The sequence below is a fragment of the Taeniopygia guttata genome, chromosome 3, assembly GCF_048771995.1.
Source record: "Taeniopygia guttata chromosome 3, bTaeGut7.mat, whole genome shotgun sequence".
Taxonomy (NCBI): Eukaryota; Metazoa; Chordata; class Aves; order Passeriformes; family Estrildidae; genus Taeniopygia; species Taeniopygia guttata.
Window position 1 is genome coordinate 10,028,481 of NC_133027.1, and position 21,776 is coordinate 10,050,256.

Genomic DNA, 21,776 nt, shown 5'->3' on the forward strand with positions numbered 1-21,776 from the left:
GTCTACTACACAGACTGTGTAGGTTAATATATTAAAATAGAATTTTATTGTGCATTCAAAGAAGAATTGAAAGAAAACTAATAGAAGCAAATATAGTAGATAAACATCTTGTAATGTCTGATGCTCAAATAATCACTGAATGGTTTGCGTTGGCAGAGACCTTAAAGATTATCCAGTTCCAACCCCCCCTACACTACCATGGGTAGGGACACCTTCCCCTAGATCAGGTTGCTTAAAGCCCCGTCCAGCCTGGCCTTGCACACTTCCAATGACAGGACAGCCACAGCTTCTCTGGGCAGCTGATGCCAGCAGTGTCTCACCATCCTCATGGTAAAGAATTTCTTCCTAATACCTGCTATAAACCTGCCCTCTGCCAGTTTAAAGTCATTTACCCTTGCCCTATCCCCCTATGCCTTGGTCCAGCTTTCCTGTAACCCCTCTGGGTACTGGAAGGTGCATTAAGGTGTCCTCAGAGCCTTCTCTTCCCTAGGCTGAACAGCCCCAGCTCTCTACCAAAACACCAAGAACTTCTCCCAGCATTGTGCTCCATCCAGTTTTCCAGGGGTATGTTGCAGCGTGGTGGAAATGCTACAGCCTTCTTGGAAGCATCTCCTTCAGCAGCCGCTCTGAGTAAGGCCACGAGAACAGCCGTTTCAAGTCCATGCACACAGACAGTTCCGCAGAGGAAAGACAGGAAGGATCTTTTTTTGATGTATTCCAGTGAAGGTTTATTGCACCCACCATGCCAGAGGGATCAGGGACAAAGACAAGACCGGGTGCTGTGTGCAAGGTTAAGTAGGGGAGGGCACAGGGGTGGTACAAAGGGCAGGGCAAAGGGCATTGGCTTACAGGGAAGACTGCGCTGGCCACCAGAGGTACCACAACCAGTGAGGAAACAGAGAAAGGAGAAACCAGGGGAAGTTGGGACACATGGGGAAAGGAACCGAGATGGATCAGTGTTAAGCAAGAGTCCATGAAGGAGTCGTTTCTGTCCACCCAGGTGGGGAAGACACTATGGTAAGTCTCTCCACAGCAGTGCTCTGGGGATTTCCCTGAGGAGAAAGGATTCAGAGGATTCCACAGGGATAGTCTTCTGTCAAGTAAGTCCCATGAGCCTGATGCCTTTAACTGGTGATTTCAAGTTAATAGAGAATATGGAAAAACCTTATATCCACTTTCATACCAGAAGATACGTGATATTTTTTAACCAATGCTGGGTGATAGATAGGAGTTCGTTGAAAGAGTTGTTCCTGGCAATAAGACAAATAGATCAACTTGGCTGGAGTCACTAATGGATTGTGAAGAATCTTCAAATTGGTTAAAGTACTAAAGGATCTCAGTTGGAGAATAAGAAGTTGATAAATGTACTTCATTAACTGCAAGAAATGAACTCCTGGGAAGACTAGTGAAACATTATTTTGGTCTTCTGAAAGCCATCTGAAGTATCTTCAGAAAAACTGAACATAAGGCAGACAATGTCTTTAGTAAAGATAATTACTTGTCTACTAGGATACTTAATTTTTACTGTGGTTAAAGTCTGGGGAGTTGCTTGTCGATGTCCCTGATAAGGGGTTATTGAGGGGTGAACTGTGGGAATTATCACTGAAGTGTCAATAGTTGGAAGGCAGTTCATGTTATTAATAAGATGCTTTAAATTTTGGTCAGCCTTGAAGTTGGATTGGGTTATTCCTTTCAGCTGAAATATTCTAAGTTAATTCACAGTAACTTGGAGGTCTGTGATAGCCCAGAGAAAGATCGGGTGGGTTATCCTGGAGATCAATGGTAGTGTTGAGGCTTAGTTTACCCTAATTTGGAAATTACCAAGACTAATGGAAGAACTCCAGATGGCACAAGCATTTAAGAGAAGAGCAGGAAATTCAAACACACCACAAGTGGATACAACACTTGGTTGAAATGAAAAATTCCTTTTGCTAAGTGTACACTTGACACATTGGTGTCCCAATTGACCAACCACTGGCTCAGAACTAACATAGTCTTACAGAGCATTTCAGAATAAGAGGCGCAGAAACACGCCAGTTGTTAATATTCTCAGCCTACTATGTTCTTCTATATCTGCTTCAGCTGCAGCAATAAAAATTGAAGTGGTGGACAGCAGTTACTAATGGGCAGCACTTCAGAGACTTGAACTACTTTGCAGGCAGAGGAGGAGTCTCTGAATAATAATTTGCAGCATAGAGGAGGGCAGAGGCTAGAGGAGCATGCTTTGCATGAGAGGTGATAGAACAGCAGTGCATGCACAGCTCCTCAGTACAAGATGTCAAAGCCAGCACCACTAATTTGTGTCAGGACACCACCATTGTCACCTTCCATATTAAAACAGTAGTGACCATCCAGTCACTGACAAGGTTAAGTATAAACTCCTTAACCTAGAGATAATCATCCCTGATTCCCATTAATCTTTCTTTAAAATATTTAATAGTGAAAAGAGTTATAAAGGATAATGAACTAAGTATGAAAAATATTTCATGTGAAGTTTTGACATTTTTTTTCTTTCCCTCAACATCAAAAAAGCATTTCAGTCTCTGGTAGCAGAGCATTTGAGGAAGACTGCTGTGTGCTGTGGCATCATCCTTTTGTTCACATCCCCATGAGGCTGCAGGTAGGCTTAGTGATCATCAATCAGTATGTAATATTTGGAGTTACAGAAAAGCAGTTTTTTGTAAAGTCAGGATATAGTTTCTAGGATGTTGGACTACTTGCAGGTGTTCTTCCCATATGCTGAAGCAAACAGCTACAGCAGTGTGATACTGCCCAGGCTACTTGTCCTGTCTTTTCCTAGTTCAGCTCCAGCTGCTTCCCTCCTTCATGGTAAGGGTAGTTAAACACTTTGTTAGTCTAATCTAAATATTTTAGGTTGTGAATTTTAACATGACCTGGGTTTTTGCCTCTTGCAAAGAGGTCTTTGCCTCTTGCTTTTGAAGAAGCAAGAGTTGATAAGCAAGGCTGACAGTGAAAAGATTTGGCTGTTGCAGCCTTTTCCAAAAATCCAAAGGGTAGTGGGTGCTATAAAGAAAAGAACATAAATTGTGTCTTTACCCAAAGTTTCAGTTGAGCTGCAGTTGCTGCAACTCACTTGTGTTAGAATTGACAAACATCTCAAAGTTTTGTGAGTAGCTGCTGCAACAACGAAACACCCTTCCTTAGAGGGGAAGAGGAGAGAACAAAGAGTCTTACTGAGTTCAAGAGCTTTTTGGCACTTTGTGGTCTGGAAGAGAAGCTGTGTGTTTCAGTATTTGCAAGTATCCATCCTGACTTCTGTGGGGGTTGTTAGAACTAATATAGCCATGAGAAAATGTATAGATGCTATTAAACTAGAAAAATGTGCAAATACTTAACAGGTTGGAATGGACAATTCCTAGCAAAAATTCTGCCTTGGTTTTAATAAGATTATTTTGTTTGTTGTTCAGTAAGATAGACTAATATGTTTGTGAAGTAGAAATTGGGAAATCATTTTCCCATATGAGACCTCACAGTCATGTAGCCATCCCTTGAAACAATGAACATAATCTCTTCATTCAAATTGAGAACAGCATAATCTGTTTCCTGACCTTACAGTGGGAATTGCATTTCTTCAATCATTAGTTCTTCCTTTTATAGATTTTTCTTAAAACTGTCCCTAGAAATCTAAATATGCTTGTAGCCGTTTTTTTATTTCCTATCTTTGTTTACAACTTTTATTTCAGCTTAAAAGTGAGGTGTAGTTGTGAAATATAACTATTTTAAAGTGATTTCAAACTAACTTTCTTCAACAGATTTTTGAGACTTTTTCAGGTGTTAATCACCTATACAACACAAATACTTTGTTAGTTTTCCATTGCAATAGCTCAAGTTTTATCTTACCTGATTGATGGGATTGTTCTCCCTGTAAATTTAATAGCCCTGTGAAGCTGTTCTGAAGATCATTTATTTCTGTTTCTGCAAGCAACAAGTTCTCTAACAACTTTTTTTGTAAGTATTATCTTTCTATGCTTGGATTTGCTCTGGTTTAATTTTGAGTTTGCCATTATCATCAATTAGTTCCAGTAGCATTTAGCTCCACCAGACTAGAAACCCAGATTATGGTTGTTGAATGTATGATTTAAGCAGTTTCTCAAACTTGAAAATAGCTAAAACTTTTCAGACCTCACAAACTAGGAAAAGAAATCTGAGACTGGGAGGATTTTCTGTTGTGCCTAGAGGAGAGCTGAGGGGGAAGGAATTTGATTCCTGTTTTGCAAAATCTGTTCCTTGTTAGAAAATCTTGTTCAATAAGTTCCTGGTGAGATTTTTCTGTCATAGTAGTGCTGTATGAGATGGGGCAAATACTGTGAGTTTTTTGAGTGAATTGTAAGGCTGGGCCTTTTTTTTCTGTTAAAAAATTTAAATGTCTTGCAACTTGATTAGTGAGATATCACCTTATTGCCTGTCTGCTTGTGATTCTCAGTTTTGATAGTATAGCTGGAAAGAGTAAATATGTCTGTCTTTCCCCTCTCTTTGATTTGAAGTAGCTGAAAAAGGAGTATTTTGTGATGCATTGTAATGTGGTTTCATGTAATTGGACTGAAAGAAAAGCATTGAGAAGTTTTTGGTGATACGCTTTAAAGCACCTCCCTAGATGGAAGAAAATTACAGCGTTGAATTTTGCAGATACTTGGGTGGTATTTTTAGTATTTTCCAGCATGTAGTGCATGGAGTAGGCAACTTAAAGTGAACTGTCATCAGGGCAGGGAAAAGGAGTTTTTGCAGTCACTTGATTGTGCAAGCAAGTTTGTTCTGTGTGACTTATGTTCTTTAGAGACTTTTTCTTAATCACTCCTTCCAATCACATTTGCTGTTTCTGTGTGTCTGTGCCATTTGTGCCCTTTTCAGCAGCAGCATTTCAAACTGTAGGTGATGGTTTCAACTGGTGAGGGAACTTGACCAGTTCCTCCCCACTGCTATTGTCTCATGTGGTGTCAAGTGATGAACTGCTGTCTCCTGCATGTGGATTTTGTGTTAGTTGTGTCTTTATTAATTATCTTCACCAGTGTCCTGCTGCTGTCCAGCATACTTCTTTATATTTCCACCTGCCTTGATATCTCCAAAGACCTTGTCGAATGTCTTCCTGTGAATGACTTCTTTATCTCACTTTACCAATTTGGTTTCTTGTTGTATGAGTCTTTGTAATATGTATTACACTTAGAGTTCTTTGAAGCAGGGTCCTTCATACTTTAGTGCTTATTCAGTAATTAGCATAGGGAGAGCCTGGTTTGATATTACAGCAAACAAATGGCATGTGGTCAGCTGTGCATTATCTTGGATTTACATATAGATAAACGATGGTGTGTGCTTGTGCAGCAGTGGCTCTACACAGAATCTGTTCAGGTCTGTGAGGAATTACTGTCAGCAGCATAAACCTGAACAGTAGTGCTGCTTCCAGAGGGAGTGTGGGCTGGGAGTAGCCTTGGAGGACTAGAGTAGGAACCAGAGACCTGAGCTGGTGCTGTATGGAGCCACCTGGAGTCTTTTTGCATTCACTCCCATGTGCTCCAGGTTCTAGGTGAGACTGTGAGGCCTTGTTCTAAACATGGTTATTGTGTGGTTGTGGAATTTTGTTCCAAAGTTAAAACTTGTTTTAGGCTTTCTAGGAGAGTTTTGCATGACATCCAGGTGGTGGGAGCCAGAAAACTTGGCTAAAAAAGACTACATACAGGCATTCAAGCATTTTGCATTTGCAGCAAATTTCTTGATGCGTTCTTATTCATTTCCTTACACTATTCATGGTGTCAAGAAAATAAAAATATGGGTTAGTATTAGTTCTTTTGCTTCATCTACATTCTTATCGATGGGTTTAGAATGCTGTTTGCCTTTCTTTAATGTGATTTAAAATTGGTGGTTTTGAAAATATGACACTGCTGCATTGCACAGAGGAGCTGCATTTTGCTTTCTGCACTACCTTGACTCAGTACCAGTTACATTAAAGTCAGGGTGAAAAAGGCCCTTGTGTGTCTTTATGAAGAGTTGTGTGAAAGCTTTTTTCTCTTCATTGTAAAGATGAAGAGAAAAGCAAAGTGGATAAATAGTGAAGGGAAGCGTGTAGTTGGGTAAATGGTTTCAGGGAATACTTTGTTTTGTGTGAAGATTAATAACCTGGAATTTAGACATCTAACCAGCGATTTTGCTCATAAAATCACCATCTGATATTTTTCTAGAGGATAATTCAAATGTGGATTGTTTCTATTCACAATTACTGGTTTTGCCTGCCCTACGTAATGTGCCTGTCTGTGTACTGATAGCACCTTTTACATGTAACTGCTCTTAAATTTTTAGCTTCTTAAATGAAAAAGTTGAAGTATTTGGCTTTAAATCCATTGAAGCACAGATGTATCAATAGCAATCTTTGAACTAATTCTTGTTAAAAAGCTTTTGTCACTTCAATTTCAATTCTAAATAGCCTGCTTAATTTTATTTTTTTACTTTCGTTTATTGTTGTTGGTATAGTCTTTGGTGTTACTTTAGATTTTTACTTCCTTTGGAGGACTATGCTAGCCAGCACTTAATGGGATATTAATATCCAAAGCTAGGCTGCAACTCTTAGTGAATTAGAAGTGACGCTTACTGAGTTAAAAGTAGTCTCTAGTTCTGTTTTTTTAGAGTTGGCTGGTTTTTCCAGCTTTTAGGCAATTGTAGAAATCTACAGGTAGTTTAAATGCTTGTTGTCCAAAGAGAACATCCTTAGAGAACAGCTGAAATCATTGATAACAGCAATTTCTTTAAATGTCCATTCACCTGCTGTAGACAGATAAGTAGAAAACACATATGCTTCCCTGTAGCAAGGGAGGAACTAAAACAATACACTAAAAGAAGTTAGTTTTACCATTTCCTAGCTCTCCTTGAGGTTATGCAGAGTATAAAAGCGCAAAAAAACTCAAGGTGGATTTTGAAGCAGACTGACATATGAAACCTTGGGTCTTTTCACTGTTATTTTATGCTGGGGATATAGAGAAGTTGTTTGTTGTGTCAGCACCTTTCTTTGCAAAAGGTAGTTGTTTGTAGTGGAATGAGGAGTCATGAGGCATCTATAAATTCCAATTTGTTTGTTTGTAGGGGTTTTTTTTGTACTTTCAGCTGTTCAGTTCATTGCATAAGAACTAGGTAGTTTCATCTCTGGTTGTAGCACTCTGCGAAAATCAGACTGTTTGGTATCACCTAATTTCTTCTTGCCTGCTTAGGAAGGGGAAAAAGCAAAACTGAAAGGCCAAGAGCTTGTTCAAATGGTAGTGTATCATGAGTTTCATGATGCTGGAAACTTCTGAGCAGGAGAATTACTGGGAGAATTTCAGTTTTTCCATGTAGTGTTACTGAAAACTAAATCCTTGACAAATTAATATTTTGTGTGAGAAATGAATTTTCCATATTCTGGAGGAAACAAAATGAAAGTGAATGCTCTGAAGAAAGGGATTGTTACTTATCAGTTGCTGGGGGTTGGAGGAATGTTTGTGATATCAGCTCTACAATAACACAAAATAAAATGTTTTCTGGAAATTCTGTTAGAGTGACTTCTGGAATTTCATCAGCCCCACTTTTCGTAGGTGTGGTGTCCATGTGTATGTACATAAATATGAAATAATTTTCTTCATACAAATTATACTATGTATAAATGAGTTATGTTCTGTGGAATTCCTTAGCATCACATTAAGGTGGTGTTGCAACCCCATAATTTGTCAAACATAAATTTAAAGTCTGTGTGGTTTTTTTTTACTTTTCAGACATTTGTGTAGGGGAGATGTTCTGTTTCAGATTCCTTGGTAATAAACAGAAAAGTGAAGATAGTTGAGATTTCTAAAGAAAACACATCAGCAAAAACTATTCTTGATTAAAATGTAGAAAATTAATTTATGGAAATTTTACTTGATTCAAGGCCTGTGGATGCCAGTGTTCCAATTCTTGTTAACATGTTTACGACAAGCTTGTTGACTCTATTAGAATGAAGGCTGTGTTTGATTAATCCTTACAAAATACATTGAGATAAATTGTCCCAGTTCCTGCTTGTATGTAGGTATCTTTAGAGTCTATACATAGTTTTCATCTTCAGAAGTTTTAAGCCGTTTTTTAATAGTATATTGCCTAGAAAGCGCTCAAAGTTTTTTTTAAGGTTTTTAATTTACTACATAAAATTTTTGATTGAGAGCAAATGATGAAGTAATGAAAGCTGATGTCTCAAAACAGCAGCACATCAAATTAATGTCAAACTTCTGTATAGAAATAGCTGGATTGTTATTACTCAGACAGAGTCTTTCTGTGTAGAACAGGATAATAACGGTTAGAAATTTGGCTCTTAAATTGCTCGAAACTTGTGTTATACCACTTGTAGCACTTCCTACTGCTGCCAGAAAGGGGATGCTGATGAACCAGCTTAACAAGAAGTGCAGATATTTAAAATTAGAAAAAAAAGAGTTTAGTCATATGCATATAAGTAATCAGCACCAATTAAATTAAGCATATTTAGACAGAAACTGCAACTCATATTTCATTTCACAGCTTTGTTTTCAAATTTCTGAATATATTTAGTGTCTTCCTTTTTTGTTTTGGGTATATTTATGAAGGATCATTGGAGTGAGTTGCAGAATAATGTGTGCAGCAAAGGAAGATGAGTCTCACCAAACTACATGAGATTTGTACCTAAACTGTTTCATAGTGGTGATTAAACCTGTATGAAAAAAATTTCTTGTATTAAAAATAGTTCTTCAGTTTGATTTCTGAGCAGTAAAGGACCAGTCACCACTTTTTTAAAGGATTACTTTTTCTTGTAGCTCATTTAAATAATAAGCTAAAAGGTGTATGGGAAATATTATTTTAATTAATTTTTCAAATTAAATAAAAAAAAAAAATTTCCTCTTTACAAAAACTCCAGACAAGTTTTATGGGCTTTTTCTTCCATTTTGTAAAATTATATACTACTTATCACATTTCTAGATTTTTATTTTGCAAACTTCTCTTACCCTCCCTGCTGTGCTGTACATTTCTTAGAAACACTTTTGAATAGATAACTTCTTACACAATTAAAAAACTGAGAAACCTGCTAAACTTACTTAGTCTAAACTATATGCCCTATTTATGTAGGAATATATCACTTCAACTTTTCAAATGGTGCAAACAGTGTAACTGTTATAAATGGTTATGAAATCTGGTTTCAGTACAAACACATTAATTTATGTGAGCCTGGTAGTTCTGCCAGTATTTGGCTGTACAGATTAAAATCCGGAGCTTGAGGACATTTGACTGTAGTTTAGGAAAACTTGTACAAACAGTTCTGCCAGTCTTCGGGCAAAGCTTGAACTGGTTGGGTGGGAAGGAGAATCATGAAAGCCTGTGCAAAGAAGAGGCAAGTTTCTTACGTGATGGAAGAGTTCATTTTTAGGGGGAGCAAGTGCAATTTCTTAGAATCCTCAGCTGGCTTTGAATGAGCCATCATGTAGTTCTGAAACAGGGGGCAAGATACCCATCATTTTCCTCTGCTTTTCTTTGTGGATAGTGATGATATAATGATGATTTCTCTTTTCATCTGTTGGCAGAAGACTATGCAAGTTAATCAGTATTTTCCAAAATTGATGGTGACTTGTGAGATACTATCCAGCATACTTTGATATATATATATATATATAAAACATATATGCATTTTTATACATCCTGTTGATAAAAGCAATTCATTTCTCCTCTGTGCAGGCTGGAGGTTATTGATATTCCTGTTGAAAACAAGCAAGCAAAGAATGTGAGTTGGCTTTTTCAGCAGGCTGGAATCTGCTTTGGCTCAGGGTATTCCCCTGCCCCTTTAATGTTCTGCAAAAGCCCCACCTCAAAATCTGCTCTTTTCTGTCATTGACAGCGTTCTCAATTCTGCTAGGATTGCTTCTCAAACTACAATACAAAGCTCACAAGGAAATAAAGCAGAGGAACCTTAAGATTCCAAGTGACTGCTGAGCCAAGCCAACTAAATTGAGAAATTTGATCTTGTTAGAATATTTGGATGTACTAGGGGTCGTAGAGTGCAGAAGTATAGTACTGCTCAGTCTGAGAATGAGTTAAGAAGCCAAAAATACTGCAATTGAAGAATTATTCACTTCCCTGCAAAAGTTGTTTTAGAACACTATTTTGACACAGTGAAAATTAAGTGCTTGCTGGAGTAAGATGTACTTTTGAGATTGTAGCCATATAAATATTTGTTAGAACTTAAAATTGGTTGCCTAAGTCTTTTGTCAGAAGTGCCTTACACCTTCTTTGTTTGGACTGCTTAAGGAGTCTGGACATTTTGGAGTAATTTGTGAAACTTTCAGTTGTGTTACTGTTCCATGTGGCCCTCGGAAAACCTTTCTTCTTATCAAAACACAGCACCTGTTGACTTTGAATTACTTAGAAGCAGTAACTTTCATTAACCAGTTTGGTTGTAAGTGAACCTCTGGTTCTCTGATGCTTCCAAGAGGTGTGAGAAGATACATCTACTCAGAAGCAGCTTTAATCAAACAAATGTCTTGTTTTAATGTTACAGAAAATAGTTGGTGCTTAGGTACAAAACAGTTCAGTTGTGCTTCTTGTAGTTTGCTGTTCAGCTACTCAACAGCTTTTTGCTGTCTGGGTGCACTGTGGGTTGGCCTCTTAATCAAAGTAAGGATGTTTTATATAATTTTGGCAAAAATATTACAGAGCAGAAATCTCTATATACAGCCACTTATTGTACTATGGCATAACAGGTTTGGAGACGTACAGTTTAGGCTGGTTATATAGTTATTCTTCCTTGTCCTTTGTTATGAATCTGTTCTAGATTTCTAATATTTATATTAAAAATACTATTTTTATTTAATAATTTCAAGTTGGCCACCTATCTGAAAGGTTTTCGTTGATCTGTCTTTTTGGGAGCTTTTTAAATGTCTTGTCAAGTATCTGACATGGCTTTACAGTACAGTGTTCAACTTAATAGAGGACTGGCAGAATTACTATGTATTGGGTTTTCAAAACAGATTAAGTTGATCATAATGTTAAATCTCTGCCATTAGCATATATATTGCATAAAATAAATGCTACAGAAGAGCCACTCCTGTAGAAAGCTGCTGGAAAGGTATTTTGCATTGAAGTCAGTAAAATTAAGAAAAATGCAGAACCATTTGCAGTGTAAACAGCAGCTTCGCTTTCTTTCCATTCCCAGTGCTGTAATTACCAGGTGTTCTGTGTTGAATTTCTGGCCTAGGACACAACTTCAGCTGCAAAATATGTCTTCTTTGTCACAGTGGTTAGGGTATTCACCTGAGAAGGGAGGGATAGGATTTGGCATTTCTTAAAGCAGAAAAAGTGGGTTTCCTACTTTCTGGTCATCTGGTTTAACCACTTTTGATGTATAAAATAAAGTCATATTTTTCTCTTTGATACTGTATTTTTTGTTACTGTTTTCCACAGGCCTTTTTTCAAAGAAGGAGCTGTTCTTTGCTTTTGCAAGAAAATGGTTACAAACTTATTTCTGGCAAGATTCAGGGTTATTTGAGAGAATAGTTGTCCCAAGATCTGGATTTCAGAAATGGATATTACTGTAAGCAGTGTTTCTTATGATAATCCTAGATGATTTCCAGTCAGCAGTCTGCCTCCGAATTCTGTCCTGAGTTACTGAGGGCAGGGTTTCATGTTTCTGGTTGAGTTACCATGTAGGCAGCGCTGAGTGGATGCTCCTGTCCCACCTCACTCCACACCAGGTTCTCCTTGTTGCTCTCCCCAGTGTAGTGACCTCTTCTCTGGGTGATCTGGTGAAATTCTCATGCATGGAAAAGGAGCAAAAAAACCTTCTGAATCAAACAGTTCCCTCAATGGTTACCAAGTTCATTTAAGGGGAGTGAGTGCTAAAAACGGAAAACTGTTGGGTGAAGGGTGGCAGGACGGTCCTCTACAGAGTCTCAACAGAGTAAAGGAATGGGTTTTGTGTAGGCCTCTAGATTTATAAAAAAATATTTTATATTTCAAGGAGGGAGAGGAGGTATAAACTTTAGAAAGAAAGTCTACTAAAACATAATTTTGTTTTTAAACATAATTTTTTTGTCAAAATCTCATTGCTAATGCTGCAATGAAAAACAGACTAAAATGTCCTGGTATGTTGTATCTAAAGCCTGTAGAAGAAGATGAGGATTTTCTGTTGATGTGTTAAGGGGGAAGAAATCGTGAATGCTTAAGCCATTCTACCTATGTAACAGCAGTATGTGAGGAGCTGTTTTACCTAAAGACAGCTTGGTATGTAATATCTGTACATAATTTGGGGGCCCTGTGGAATTACCTGCTGTGTGTTGGAAATTTGAAACCATTGTCCACTCCCTGGCCGTGGGCAGGGACAGCTTCTGTTAGATCAGGTTGCTCAGAGCCCCGTCCAGCCTGGCCTTGAGCAGTTCCAGGGATGAGGCAGTGATGTAATCAAACAAAACCAGGGGAAAAACCTTGTAAATGTTGAGCAGTTCCGCGGGCCTCTTTTTGATTTACGAGTTATTCTGTATAACAGGGTATGAATAAAAATAGTAAAAGGTTTTTTTTTAATGTTCTGAATTTGTGTTTTAAAAAGTATTAAAATGTTTATTTCTGGAACCTATGAATTAAGTTAATGTTGGTATTGAATTAGAGAAAATAAAACTCCTTGGTAATACAGATAATCCCAACCAAAGCTTTTCCTTTGGGGAAAGGGCATGTCTTTATACATAGGAGACTTAGCTGGTGTCATTCTGGATATTTTCTTCTGTTGTTGTAATGACAGGTCTGGGTTAGTGTTGAAGAAAGACATGGAGATACTCGTGCTGCCTGTTTTTTTCTCCAGTTTGTAAACGATCTGTGAAACACAAATTTATGATATGGGGCAGGATCTTGTGGACTGTTGTTTTTGGTGGAAAAAATTACTATTTTTTCTCTTGCTGCTGATAAGCAATAGATAATGCTAACTTAAATTTTAAATTTTCAAGAAGAAGGTCAATGAGCAAAATTAATGTTCATTGTGCTAAATCATATTTACAGTTTCATAAAAACTTTAGTTTCTTATAAAGGTCTTGGAACTGTTTAGAGGAAAAAAGGAGTTAGCTGTGCTCTTACCCTGATTCTTGGATTGTCTGTTCTTAGAGACATGGAAGGAAGGGTGGCCATGGTTTTGGACTTCACTGAATTTTGAAAAATAAGCATTTCTCATTAGGCCTTGCAACACCAGAAGAACACTAAACAAATAAAACCACTACCACTGAAAGTTAAAACCAACAAAAAAAACCAAACAACAAACCCCAAACAACCCACCCAAAAACCACCACAACCAAAAAAATGATGACTCTTTCAAGCTTGGTTGTTTGCTATCTAACAGTGTTTTGGGTAGTGTTTATGGTAAATACAGTTTGGGAAGCTTTACCTGCATGTCTGTTTAGAGATCATTAGATCAAAACTACATATTGAGACAGAAGTACCTAAATTAATATTGGTTTGTAATTGAAACTAAAGTGCATGACCTCAGCATGATCAGTGGTCTAGCTAGGTAAGATAATCAGCTCTCTCAGCAATCTGTAGAAGAAATTATGTTTTCAGAAGCTAAATATTCAAATTCAGAAGTCGTCAAGGTTTGAATTTCTGATTTTTCCTTTTAAGTAATTGCTCTTCTACCATTGTATTTTCTGTGTGCATGCACAAATATTTCATTATCCCTTGGAGCTAATAAAAGTTTTGCATAAAATATGAATCTATTTTTTAAAATACTAATTTGAAGAAAAATAACTAGCTTTATTTAAGGATACGTTGAAATCTGCTTTCAGTTTTTAAAAAACTAAAATCAACCTAATTGTCAGCATTACTGGAATAAGTCCAGGGTGCTGATGTGCCTACCCCATAGTTCAGTCTGAAAATTTGCTCTTCAGTATCTCAGTGAAATTGTTGGGAAGTGATTTCAGACTCCACCTTAACTAAAATATTGTTCTTCATGAGGGGATATTTCTTTGAGCTGTGAAATTTCTTTGTCAAAAACACAGAGGCACTCAACCCAGAAGTTAATGGCTTAAAACGATTGAGGCAATAACAATAGTTTGGGAGTAAGATTTTGAGGATGGAGCATCTATTGGCCACTTTTCCAATGGTAAGAAAGAGTTGTTTGTGCCAGAATGTTGAAAGCACCAGATTGTTTCTTTGCCTAGTATTTGTGCATCTATTGAAAAGTGTTAGTTATGTGTTATCAGCTGTGTGGGGTAACTTCAGTTTGGTTTATTGGCTGGTGTAAACAGATGGATTTAGTGGTGAAAGTAGCTCCTCAAGAGAGCAGTGTTGAGAGGGAAGTTAATTTTAATTTGAACTTGAATAACTTTTCCTGCTGGATGTCACTATTCGGAGAGAAGAGAATGGAAAGAAACAACTCTGAATTTCCTTATATTATTTGTTTTTCTAAGCTTATCCTGGCTTTGAAAAGTCCTTATGGAAACCATTTTCTCAGAAAAGAATGAGCCCAGTGCATTGTGTGTGTGCCATGGAAAAAGGAGGTGGTTTGTTGCAGCAGCAACTCTTACTGTAGTAAAATACCTTTCATATTTGCAACAATAAAAAAAAAAAGACAATTAAAAAAAACAACAAAACAAAAAACAACCTGTGGAGAAGGAAAAATGTGATTTCCTGGATGAAAACATGAAGAATGGTGATAATGCAGTCAGTTACTAGATTTTAAGAGCAACACATTTCTAGTAGGTTTTGTGACCTGCCTTGTGAGGTTTTCTTTGTTTGCTGCCAGGTGTACTCAGTAACAGTGTGCAACAGTTCCTCTCCTTTCTAAAGTATTTTATATGCCCAGATCTTTAATTTCACCTCTTTTTTTTTTCACATTTATTGCAAGTGTACTATTGGCTACTGTTTCTGTATTGGGCAATAGCTGTACAGATATGTGGAAATTAAACTGTTTAAGTCTCTTGGAATTTCTTGCATGTTATATTAGCAGGGTCATTAAATTTGTCACTAGCTATATCTGTTAATGAAATCCAGACTCCTGTTCAGACTAAATTGGGAAGCACATTTTTTGTATGCTTTCAATATTCAGAATTCTTCTGGAGTATCGAAAACTCTTAACTTTTGAAAAGGTATTAGACTAATGAATTTTTCTTTTGGTCTTCCCTCTACAGGTTCGATCTGTGGATGAGATGAATCATGAGTTTCAAGCTCTTGCCCTAGAATCTCGGGGAATGGGAGAGGTAATTATTGAGGGCTGAACATCCAGTTGGTGGTTTGGAAATGTTGATGCAGTTTAAGAAGTCTAAATAATACAACATGAAGCAAAGAGCTTCTCTTAAGAACAAGTTGATTGTTTCTGTCTTAGGTGAAAAGAGACTAATTATGTTAAAAGAACATTGGGTTTTTGACTGGTTCTGCTGTGTCTGTGTCATTCTTGTTAGATGAGTGATAGTTGTAGAGAAGTGAAAGGGTAAGTTTTTGTTAGAGTGTACAGTTCTATGAAAGGAGGCATATTTTCACTCTCATTGTATCTAAGCAAGTGGAACAACTGCTTGCTACTCCTGAGAAGCCAAGGAGACTGGGATTTGAAAAAAAGGCTTGGCTCCAGAAAAAGTGAACTGGCATACCCAGCAGAAATGTGTGGTAATTTACTGTTTTTTCACTGGTAATTACTCCTTAAAAGATTTTAACTAGGTTGAAGAGTGCTGTTACATAATTTAGCTGGAGGGAAGAAGGACTGTTTCTTTTGACTGATTTCATTTATTTGGGGTTTTTTAAGTCAGTGTACTTTAAGGCTGGAGGAAGGCATTTAAGAACATGAAGGATGGTTTGACTCCTTCAAAAGCAGTTCCCTGAACTGTTTAGAAGGTAATTGAGAAGTTATTTGACAAGGGGTTATTTCCCCTGATAAGACCTGGTGGAGAAATTCATGTTGAACTAAGATTTCAAATGTGGATCCTTTTTTCTTGCTGGGTATTTACCTAATTCAGTTGATAGTTGAGCCAGTGACAATATTGCACCCTAACTTTCTCAAAATGATGGTAGGAGTCTTTATGGAAACCATAACTACTGATGAAACATAAGTGCTGTGTTCTTGTTGCTGACTATTTTTGAGCAGACATATGGCCATTGCTACTTGATTTTTTAAAAATTATTTTAAAGAAGCAGTCAGGAATCACTTGACTTTTCAGCAATTTTTGCTTCATCCAGGGTTGTCTTTGAACCATCTCCCATTTGAAAAAAATTATAGATGCAGACCTGTTCTTTAGAAACGTGAGTAGCCACACTGCTCCCCTACCAGTTCTTAAAACTCTGTTTGAAAAGTAAAAGTGTTAGTGAAGTATCTGTGATAGTACCAGCAGTGTGATAGAGTGGATGGGTAAAATTCATGGTGGTATTTGATCTTTTGACACCCACAAAGTACTCTGAAAAGATCGAAAGCAGTGAAAGTGAAGGATGGCACAAATGCCTGGGAATTAAATTACAGTATAGATTCATTACTGTTCATACCAATCTTCATTTTAGGTAATCTCAGATGGAGGGATATATTTCTGCATGATTAGGAATCTGTTGGTTTGTTTTCTTGGCATTCAGTGGATCTATAAAGATGTTTAAAAAAACCACCCACAAAGAGTCAGAGTTCTGATACTCAATTTCTCCAGCATCAGAAATTGATACTATATTGTGACCCTGCACTCACCAGGTTGTTTTTGTCTTTTGTTTCAATGGTGTCTTGCAGGTATCTTGAGGTAATACAGGTTCACATAGCTAGATTGACTTACTCAGTAATTTTCTTGATGTATTGCACAACAGTAAAGTAGTTCTGGGGTCTTCCATGGCTCTTTTAATCTTCTTCTTGATTATAGCCTTCTAGAATATTAAAGGAAACGTCCTTATAAAGTAAGCTAGAATTGGTAGAAGCTCCTACATGCTATCCTCCATATGCTTTGAAAGGTATGAAAGAGAGGTCATGTCAAGTGAACTGTTTCTAGCTATTGGGAAATCATGTTTGTTATTTTCTGTGTCTGCCAGGATTTTTCCCTGAACTGAAATTAATTTCTTTTTCATAATTCTAATCTTTACTGATACTTTTCTTCACAACCGGGTATCAATACTTGGCATTAGGAGGCTGTTAAATCTGTGTTGCAGACATCTTTCTCTAAATGTCTTTCACAATTTTTGCTTGGTTAAATTGTTACATTGGTTATTGAAAGATGATGCTTCTGGCTCCAGCTCCCAAAATCTATGGTGACCTGTAAGGTCGCATTAGTACTCTAAAGAAATGAGAACACGTGGTGCTGTTTCTCTGTAGGCAACTGTTTGCTATATCGGGGCAAGCCAGAGTGGGCTGCAGGACTAGTGTAACCCTCTACAGCCACACAAAACTTACTGCCAAACAGAACAGTAAACTAACTCTTCTTTTGATAATGTCTGTTGGTTAAGTTAAAGGATCAAAGCACACAGAGTTAATTTTGGGAACAAAGTATTAATTTCTAGTGTCAAAACTTCATTCAGAGAAATTCAGCTGAGGTGTTTACTGAGTTCTGTAGGAATTACTTCTGATCTTAAAAATAAATTTTAAAGAATTATTTAAAAATCCTTATTTCAGGAGTCAGCAATGGAGACTGTGCAGTTTCATATCAGAGAGCTGGTTAAAGGCAGAGTTAGCATAGCTGCTTGTTATTATTTGTGTGTGGCAAAGGGCTTTGTTTGTCTGGCAGATTCCTAACAGGGATCAGTGCTGGAAAGGACACATTTTAGTGTACTTTGGGGGAGAGTTTTGTAAGAAATACAACAACCTTCTCCATTATTTTTACTTATAATTGGATGTATCTTTGTAAAGTTTGTGTTTTATTGCACTAAATAGAGAAACTGTTGAGGAAAACACTTGTTATCAAAGAGTAAAGCGCAATGATTTTAACCATCTGTATTGATTTGAGATGACTTCTAGATTAAGTCTTTTTCGGTAAAACTGATCAAACAAATTGTTTTTCCTGTCTGTTTCATTTTTCTGAAAAGTACTTATTTTAATTGTACAATTAGAAGAATTGACAACTGATAGGGCTGTTTATTTGACAATCCAAGAGCTACTACATTAATTTAAAAAGAGCGTAGTGTATGTTATACCCATCTGTCAAAATAAATAATAAATCTAAATCAGCGTCTCTCAGGGAGTTGCAATATTGTAAATTTAGTAAAATTGCATTTATTTAAGTATTCGAGGGACTTTGTTGTGTAGAAATTTTATGAAAATCATTTCAGTAAATCTGTTTAATCTTCAGTAGTTTAAATTTAGCCTCTCGGTATGGGTCATGCGTTATATTTTGTGTTAAAGATACTTTATGTTCTTTGTGTAATAAAATGCCTGCAGACTGAAAGTTGAATTTATTTGTTTGAAATTTGAGAGTAAGTAGTTTACAAAAACAGAAAAAGGGGCAGACCTCAAAAAAAACAAAACAAACCTTAAAAAAAATCACACAAACAGCAGTAGCAGCAAAATTCCCCCCAAAACAACTTGTACCTTTGCAGTGAAGATGATTGCTTCTTTCTACCAGGAGACAATTTTTCCTCTCATACAAATCATATGAATTACTTTTGATATCAAAACCAGTATTGCAGTGTCTTCTGCTCTGAATTTGCTTATTGTTCTTAACACTGAGTTATCTGAACATACCTGTCTGATGGTGGAATTTACTAATTCCAGGGTAAGCATACTTCAGGTAATTCTCATTTTATAGCACTTGAGATATTACTAGATCTGTTTTATTCTGACAGGATTGTGTTAGGTGGTGACACCTTCACTTATGAGTTTCAAAGCTCTCAGCTGGATACATATTTGAAATTGGCTTAGACAGCATTTAAAATATGATTCCCAAAAGCAAGGTTCTTTAGATAAAGTAAAATGCTTGAACGTTAAATTTGTCTAGAGGAGCTCTTGTCACCTCTTGTTGCACTCTTAATACTGGGGCCTGCAAGAGGCAGTCTTACCCATCTCCTCTTGAAGCTGTTTTCACAAGCTCTTTCAGTGTCTCACTAAGAAATACCTATATTATATAGACTCCTGTTAGTGGTTTCATCAAGGCTCATACTAACCACCTGTGAGGTTCAGAAGGGTTTTTTAGTTTTTTTTTCTTTTCAGAAGGGTTTTTTTAAGTTACAGAAGAAGCAAATTTCCAGAATATACTCATTTATTGCAGACAGCTTTATCAGATTACGTTTGTTTTTTTCTAATTCTGCAAAATTTAAAATTCTAAATACAGCATTATATTATGCAGAATCTGATGGATTGTGCAGCTTTCTTCTTCCTACATTTTGCAAGTTGTTCTAACTTTACTTCCTGTTGATGTACCTTGTAAAGTACTTACTCTGTCTAAGGATACATTAGTTACATACAGGGAAAATATGAAATGTAGAGTTTGGCAGTTGTACTGTAATCATGGGAAAAGGTACAGGAATAAACTAGTAAAATCAAAGCAAAAAGGATGCTTGTATTTGAGGAATTCTTGTTTGTGTGGTGCTTCTGTCATGTCTAAGTCTTTCTATTGTTGAAGACAGTACAAGAGATACTGATCTAACATGACACCTTCTGTTTTACAAGTAGGAATATAAAAAACCATACATCTAAATAACAGTGTTGGTGTTTGGAACTTCACATATGAATGTCACAGATTTTTAACAGCCCTATGGTCTAAAGGACCATAAGGACTTGCTACCATATATATTAGTCACTTTCTAAAATTTGGAACATGATGCATTTCCAAGTGAAGAGAAGTTCTCAGTGAACTGCTGCTCTTTCTGATTATCACAGTATTAGTTAACAGCCAAACTTCTGAGTCTCTGGCAGGAAGGCACTGTTAGTTAAAGCTTCTGAGAAGATTGGATTGACTTAATACAGGGATTAATTTGATTTGCTTTTTTCACAGCTGCTTCTATAGTCTATATTTCTTCCTCATAACTTCAGAATCTCAATACTGTTTGGGTTATTTTAGCAATTCCTTTTTTACAAAAAAAAAGCAGAGCGAATTTTTAAAAGGGCAGATAGTAGAATGAGGGAACATGGTTTTAAATTAAAAGAGGAGAGATTTTTGATTAGATATAAGGAAGAAATTCTTTACTGTGTGAGTGCTGAGGCACTGGAACAGGTTGTATAGAGAAGGTGTCACTGCCCTATCCATAGAAGTGTTCAAGACCAGGTCGGACAAGGCCTTGAGTAACCTGCTCTAGTAAGTGGCAATCCTGCCCATGGCAGGGAAGGTAGAATTAGATGATCTTTAAGATCCCTTCCAACCCATACCATTCTATGATTCCATGATGTAAAACTGATTACTTGCATATCCTCTTAATATCTTCTTGTTATTTTTGCCCATCTATAACCATATTTAAATACAACCATCTTCTTTTTTAACAGCTTTTACCTGCCAAAAAGTTTTGGGAACCTGATGATTCAGCAAAAGATGGACAAAAAGGGATATTCCTTGGTGACGAGTGGAGAGAGACTGCATGGGGAACTCCTCGTAAGTGATTGTTGAATATGTACTGAAAAATCAGTCATGATTAATGAATGTTATTCAAAGCAAATTTTGTAACTTAATATTGCATTTTACTTTCCTTTCATTTTAGCTGTGAAAATGTATACTGCATGATGATTGTATTTCAAAAACACTTTTTGAAACCATGATTTGGATTTTTTATATAATTTTTTATCTTAATATTGCTGTTGTAATGAAATGCACAAACATTGCACGTTGCATTTTAAAAAATACTATCATTTTATTTATTTGTTTGTTTTTAACAGACCATTCTATGTCCCAGCCTATTATGGTACAGAGAAAGCCTGGACAGGGTTTTCATGGAAACAGTGAAGTAAATGCTGTATTGTCTCCACGATCAGAAAGTGGTGGCCTTGGAGTGAGCATGGTAGAATATGTGTTAAGTTCCTCTCCAGCTGATAAATTGGATTCCCGGTTTAGGAAAGGAGCTTTTGTAAGTAATGCAGTGTGTTAAGCTTGCCTGGTTACCCACTATGGTCTTTGTTACATGGTTATATTTTCTATTCTCTTTGTCTGTTTTTAATTTTTAACTCTTTAGAAGGAAGTAGTTGCTGTCTCTCTTCTTTGGTTGGAGGGGGCAGAAGAGGGAAGTGGCTTGGGAATCTTAACTAAATAGCTGTCTTAAAGTGCTTTCCTAAAAACTTTATTTAAAGGTAGGAAAAAGACTGCAAATAGCTTAAATTAAAATGTGTGATGAACTTTATTGTAGATCTTGTGTTTTCATGTGGGTTTGTTTTATAACTGGATGTTTTAATTGTATAATATAAACATTTCTCTAATTCAAAGTTTTACTGCTTTAACAGCACCGCTATAGTTAAGGTTGAGTTAGCTCTTCCATTATAAATCTTGGCATTCCTTTTCACATTTTGGCAGTTATTAATTGCATGTGGTTGAAACTTGATGATCAAGTGACCCACCAAATGCAATTTCATTGACAACAAACTGTTTGTATTGTTTACGTGCACTGTAGTGTAGAACTAGGTCACCTTGTGGTGCTCCTATTGTGTTCTGTTCAATATTCAGAATCAAACAGATTCTTTTTCCTCAGGGCACTAGAGATGCTGAAACAGATGGACCTGAGAAAGGAGATCAGAAAGGCAAGGCTTCTCCATTTGAGGAGGACAAAAACAGAGATCTTAAACAAGGAGATGATGAGGATGTTACTAAAATAAATGGCAGAGGTTTGCCAAATGGAATGGATGCCGATTGCAAAGATTTTAAGTAAGCTTTTAAACTGTTTCTCAAGAAGACAAGCATGTCTCTTAA

General features: G+C 36.7%; 1 protein-coding gene across 15 annotated transcripts in view; it reads left to right on the forward strand.

Annotated features, from left to right (window-relative positions):
* Positions 1-21,776, forward strand: part of PUM2 (pumilio RNA binding family member 2) — a 67,800-nt gene that overhangs the window by 7,348 nt on the left and 38,676 nt on the right. For 12 of the 15 annotated variants that reach the window (XM_030269990.4, XM_072926325.1, XM_072926326.1 and 9 more), the window contains exons 2-5: positions 15,132-15,200; positions 20,369-20,474; positions 20,756-20,943; positions 21,559-21,731. In XM_030269990.4, coding sequence (XP_030125850.1) covers positions 15,150-15,200; positions 20,369-20,474; positions 20,756-20,943; positions 21,559-21,731 — 518 coding nt within the window. In that variant the 5' untranslated portion in view covers positions 15,132-15,149. Of the gene's footprint in view, positions 1-2,532; positions 2,621-11,538; positions 11,558-15,131; positions 15,201-20,368; positions 20,475-20,755; positions 20,944-21,558; positions 21,732-21,776 lie in introns of those variants that run through there. The other 3 variants (XM_030269987.4, XM_030269988.4, XM_030269995.4) reach the window with 3 other exon arrangements.